Here is a 5,883-nt window from a genome sequence, read left to right as displayed (position 1 = left end):
CACACTCACTCACACTCACTCACTCTCACACACGCTCACACACGCTCACACACGCTCACACACGCTCACAGGCTCTCACACACGCTCTCAGGCTCTCACTCACACTCACTCACTCTCACACGCTCACACGCTCTCACACGCTCTCACACTCACTCACACTCACTCACACTCACTCACACTCACTCACACTCACTCACACTCACACACGCTCACAGGCTCTCACACACGCTCTCAGGCTCTCACTCACACTCACTCACTCACACACGCTCACACGCTCACACACGCTCACACACACACTCTCTCACACACTCTCACACACTCTCTCCACACTCTCACACTCTCACACTCTCACACACTCTCACACTCTCACACTCTCACACTCTCACACTCTCACAGCGCTTCAGGTTTTGTGCGAGAGCAAATTAAATCCGCGTGCAAGCAGGGAGATTCGCGTTCACTGCCACTCACACACACTCACTCACTCACTCACTCTCACACACTCATTCTCTCACTCTCACACACACTCACCTTGCATGAGAGCCGGCGTCTGATCTCTCTCTTCTCCTCCATCTGCTCCTCCTCATTACAAGCTGCAGGTCAGAGGTCAAAGGTCAGAGGTGCTTTCACATCACACACATACGGTGTTAAAGTCTGAATCGAGATCACTGCACATTACAGTCATCGTGAAATGCTGTTCACAACCTGTTTACTTCAGACATGTGAGGATCTGGTTTCATCCACGAGGAACAGACTGCATCATGGGAAGTGAACATTGGTGTGTAAGTGTCTCTCTGGGCTCTGGACTCACGTTTGAGGATGTTCCTCTGCTCCAGCTCTTCAGCCGTGGGTCTCTGGCTCAGTCTCCTGTTTAAAACACACAATTTACAAATGTACAACATTTACAAACCATTCTTTCATGACCTACACTGCTCTATTGTCTTTCCAACCTGTTTGCTTCCAAACCACATCAGAGAGACAGGGCTGTGCAAGCCATCCAATGCCTTGTTTACTGTATATTTATGTGCTCAACGCATGGGACCAAATTAACAATTCTGTGCCATTTTGCAAATGAGGCAATTATCTAATTAAATATTCACTAATTTGCATACATTTCCAGAAGAGGTTAGTCTGAACATTCAGGTTAATAATTCCTCTTTGATTTTGTTGTCATATTAGAGTTAAAGGTTTTTCCAGTGGGGATTCTGGATTTCTCTTTTTATCACTCCATAAATAAGAAAATACTGTCAACAGACAGAAGACACATTTTCACCATGTTTTTAGGAGTAAAATGTGGTATAAATTGGTGAGAATGAAATATAAACAAACCTTCAGAATATAGAGAGGAGTGAAACTGTACATTTTGGCATGCATAAGAGAAAAAATAACTCTTTAAAAATATGGACTATATAATAGATAAAGACAAGTGCAGTAAAATAAACACTTAAATGTGTATTTTGATGTTTTCTTTCCACTAGTCTGAAAGAAGACTGTCTTCTGAGAAATTGAGCATCGCATTACAGCTGCAAACGTCTGGCTCCTCAGATAACCGCAGTAATGCAGTGTTTGTGTGACACACATGACGATCAGTGATTATGCAACCTAAGGTGGTTTCAGTCACACTGAAATAATGACAGTCACTGATGTCATCAGCATACACAGGTTATTTCCTCGAATGTCTTTACTGCAGTATTTGACTCATCTCACGCGACAGACACAGACACACACGCAGACACAGACGCAGACACAGACGCAGACACAGACACACGCGCAGACACACACGCAGACACAGACGCAGACACAGACGCAGACGCAGACACACAGACGCAGACACAGACGCAGACGCAAAAAAACTCATTCTGTATGATTTATAAGCTTGTTTCCTCATGGGGACCTCAAAAATGTCCCCACAAGGTCAAAATTGACTAGTATTACTATCCTTGTGGGGACATTTGGTCCCCATAACGTGATAAATACCAGGTACACACACACACACACACAGAGTGAGCCCTGACTGCCTCATTACAAAAGGACAAATCAATGAATCTGCCATAACCCACCAGCAAACACAAACGGTTTCAAGACTAACTTGTAAAGAGCGAATCGTCGTCATCGTCGTCATCCTCCTCCTCCTGCTCTTCATCCTTATACATGCTGGGCAAGTCCTCATAGTCAGACTCGTTGGGGATGTTCTCTTTATCATCGTCGCAGTCGATCACCACGGCCGGGAGAGGAGCGCTGTACTGACCCGCGTGAACCGCAGAGCTGCAGGAACACAACACACCAGCGGTCATGTGACAGCAAAGACTTCTGGGACAGATACTCGCTAGGATGATCTCAAAGCATCTGTGATACACACTTCACCGTACATCACACATCCACCAAACACTGAGACGTTAAAGCTGATGAAGCGCAGTGAATTAATCAGTGTTTTGAACAAATCGGTTGAGTGAATAATTCAATGACTCATTCATAGAGTCACTTGTCATCACCTACTGGTGTATCCGTGTAACTGCAGAAAGAGTCTGCAATGTAAAATCCCTCCTCTAACACACAGACAGACAGTCTATCTGAACACAGATGAATGCAATGCAGTGAAACCTGTTACATCAGCACTATTAGACACTTATCGGCCAATCAGACTCCAGCACCTCAACTAAATGTTAAGATATAAGCTACTCAGGCTCATTGGAAATACGTGCCTCTACCCATGTATCTGCCAAACTCAAAAAATGTACCTATACGTACAAATCGCTGCAGTTTCCAGTTGAAATGAACACTAGAGGCAGCAAAACTCACACAAAATCTGATTTACAGGGCCAGAGTTGATTAAGAAAGCCTCATTTTCACTCAATTCCTTGCACAATACTATGTTATGACCTCATCTATTTTAACATGCTGCGAGATTTGGAAACTAATACTTTTGGATATTAGCGTTACATATACAGCTTCCTATGTATGGGTTTTCTAACAGCAGGTTTGCTCAGTAGTGTTGCACTTGTGAGGTGAAGCACTCCGGTATGAATCCAGCGAAACTAGCGTTCAACAAAACAGCTCAAATCCACATGGAAGTTAAAATGGCATGGTTGCATCAACAAATGCGTTTTTATGTCACTTTTGCATTTGTTAACACTATTGGGTAGGTTTAGGTGTAGTGGGAATGTTATTTTTCCAACACGTTAGAGCACATAGTCACGTATTAAATGTACATTTTAGTGCCACTCACTTTGAAACTTCCATGAAACATTGGTTTTGCAGAAGCGTCACCACAAGCACATATTTTCAGTGAGCCTGGGTTGAATATAAGAGAGTAGGGCTGACCAACACATATATAGTCTATGATAATACTGTAGTTGCCGTTTTAATGATGGGGAAGCTGATATTGAATATGTCACTCACTTCGCAAAAAGAAAAAAAACTTTGACAGTATGTTTATATCATATGATATAGTTTTTACTGATTATCAGCACAATATTCAAATGTGAGTTCAATAAACAAGAACTTAACATTAGGTAACTTTTTTACAGTTTTAGCACAATATTCTCTGTTTTTGCTCAATTTCACCAAGAAAATAATTTCCACTGTGTGAGCAGTGAAACGGTGTTCATTACTGGATGAATCAGTGTTTTGGAACAAATCATTTGAATCAGTTGAATGACTGACTGAATGACTCACTCATTAAGACCACCTACTGGTGCTTTTAGTTTAATGTTTAAAGCATTTAATTTTTTTAAATGTTATATTTCTAAACTCAGATTTTTATATCGTTATTTATGCATTTGCAGCCGCAGTGTAAATGCATTCATGTCACCTCTGAGCTGCATTAAACAGTCAGTGTAAACACATGGAAATGCTGCTTCAGATGCAGCTTCTGTAAAATGAGAGCGTGCGAGTTTGACAGCTGCAGTACTGGGTCAGATAGACTTCATCTAACATCCGCAGCGGCTGGCAGTCAATCAGTGAGTGCTGGTTAACTGGGCCATGGAGTCTGTGGTGGGTAGTAAGCTGGGTCAGAACCTCACCCAGAGATCGCCGTCACACAAGGGATACAACTAATGGTTATTTTGATAATCGACTCGCCCACATTCAAGTGTTGATAAAAAAGAATGAATGTAGCTAGAAAATCTTTTTAAAGCAGGTTTTGTTCTGTCTTTTGATATATTGACTGTTTACAGATTCATACAACAAAATATTCTGGCGGCAAAGAAGAGAAAAAAAATGCTGACGCTTTTTGGCCATTTTTAAAACAACGCTGACGAGGAAAGAGTTAAAATGTAATAATTTCAATAAAAATAAATAATTTAATCCATACTAAAAATGTTATTCTTCACCCTGCCCAATGTTGTGCTCCAAACAATGTGTAATTTGAAGCCTATGAAAACTAATCTAGTGAATATATCTATGTAGGCTCTGCTATACATTGTGTAAAAAAAAGGTTAAATTATATTCTAAAACAAAAAAACAACTGCTTGCTTACCATTTTACAGTAAATTAAAAAAGATAATAAAACACACAAGCACAGATTTGATGTTACTGTTTAACTAACAGTTAATAACTTTACTGTTAGCGTTTCCATAAAAATACAATCACAAATGTAGAATTTTAAACCTGTTTAAAATTAGAATTATTCCGTTAAAACATAAATCATTCTCAAGCACTTTCCCCACAGCAGCTTCTCTGTGTCCTCTGCTGTTCAAAGGTTTGGGATCAGAACGATTTTTACTGTTTTTTAAAGAAGTTTCTTCTGCTCATCAAGGCTGCATTTATTTGATCAAAAATACATTTAAAAAAATCTAATATTGTGAAATATTATGATGTAAAAGAAAATGTTTCTATTTTAATATACTATTAAACTGTAATGTATTTCTGTGATGCGCAGCTGTATTTTCAGCATCATTACTCCAGTCTTCAGTGTCACATGATCTTCAGAAATCAGTGTAATATGCTGATTTATTATCAGTGCTGGAAACAGTTGTGCTGCTTCACATTTTTTTGGAAACTGTGATACTTTTTTCAGGATTCTTTGATAAATAAAAAGTTAAAAAGAACAGCATTTAATCAAAATATAAATCTTTTCTGACAATATACACTAGTTTGGGGTCAGTACATTTTTATTTAATTTAAAAAAAAAAAAGAAGAAATTAATACTTTTATTCAGCAAGGATGTGTTAAATTGTTAAGAAGTGATAGCAAAGACTTATATTGTTAGAAAAGATTCATATTTTGAATAAATGCTGTTCTTTTTAATTGTTTATTCATCAAAGAATCCTGAAAAAACTATCACAGGTTCCAAAAAAATATTAAGCAGCACAACTGTTTCCAGCACTGATAATAAATCAGCATATTAGAATGATTTCTGAAGATCATATGACACTGAAGACTGGAGTAATGATGCTGAAAATACAGCTGCGCATCACAGAAATACATTATATTTTAAAGTATATTAAAATAGAAAACGTTATTTTACATTGTCATAACATTTCACAATATTACTGTTTTTTTCTGTATTTTTGATCAAATAAATGCAGCCTTGATGAGCAGAAGATACTACTTTAAAAAACAGTAAAAATCGTTCTGATCCCAAACCTTTGAAAGGCAGTGCATGTCATGTGTTTTTGTCTGCTGTAAGTGATGTGACTGGAGAATGGTTTCTTCGCATCGTGGATTATGAGCGTGTGTTTTGGCACCTGTCGAGCCTGTGCAGGGTGAGCGCCAGCGTCTTCTGCAGCTCGTGGATGATCCGGCTGGACGGGTGAGCGGCGCTGTACTGCAGCTGCAGCGGGCGACAGCACTGACCCGACGAAGACGAGTACAGCATCAGCTTCTTAGGAAGCAGAGGAGGAGACGGCTTTCCCTGCAGACACGAGTCTGGACACACACACACAC

At 39.6% G+C, this 5,883-nt stretch overlaps 2 protein-coding genes across 2 annotated transcripts in view; both read right to left on the bottom strand.

Moving 5' to 3' along the window:
- Positions 1-932, bottom strand: part of LOC107698968 (phosphatase and actin regulator 1-like) — a 3,455-nt gene extending 2,523 nt beyond the window's left edge. Inside the window, exons 1-2 of the mRNA XM_016500112.1 lie at positions 809-932; positions 529-590 (exon numbers count right to left, since the gene is read on the bottom strand). Of these exons, the coding sequence (XP_016355598.1) occupies positions 529-590; positions 809-899 (153 nt within the window). The 5' untranslated portion in view covers positions 900-932. The remainder of the gene's footprint in view (positions 1-528; positions 591-808) is intronic.
- Positions 933-2,052: 1,120 nt separating this feature from the next.
- The window catches only part of LOC107698954 (phosphatase and actin regulator 1-like), a 13,355-nt gene continuing 9,524 nt past the window's right edge, over positions 2,053-5,883 (bottom strand). Inside the window, exons 6-7 of the mRNA XM_016500090.1 lie at positions 5,685-5,865; positions 2,053-2,262 (exon numbers count right to left, since the gene is read on the bottom strand). Coding sequence (XP_016355576.1) covers positions 2,082-2,262; positions 5,685-5,865 — 362 coding nt within the window. The 3' untranslated portion in view covers positions 2,053-2,081. The remainder of the gene's footprint in view (positions 2,263-5,684; positions 5,866-5,883) is intronic.

The sequence above is a fragment of the Sinocyclocheilus anshuiensis genome, unplaced genomic scaffold (genome assembly GCF_001515605.1).
Source record: "Sinocyclocheilus anshuiensis isolate Anshui unplaced genomic scaffold, SAMN03320099.WGS_v1.1 scaffold270, whole genome shotgun sequence".
In the NCBI taxonomy this organism is placed as follows: domain Eukaryota; kingdom Metazoa; phylum Chordata; class Actinopteri; order Cypriniformes; family Cyprinidae; genus Sinocyclocheilus; species Sinocyclocheilus anshuiensis.
The sequence above is the reverse complement of the archived record's forward strand: the minus strand, read 5'-3'. Positions and strand labels throughout refer to the sequence as shown.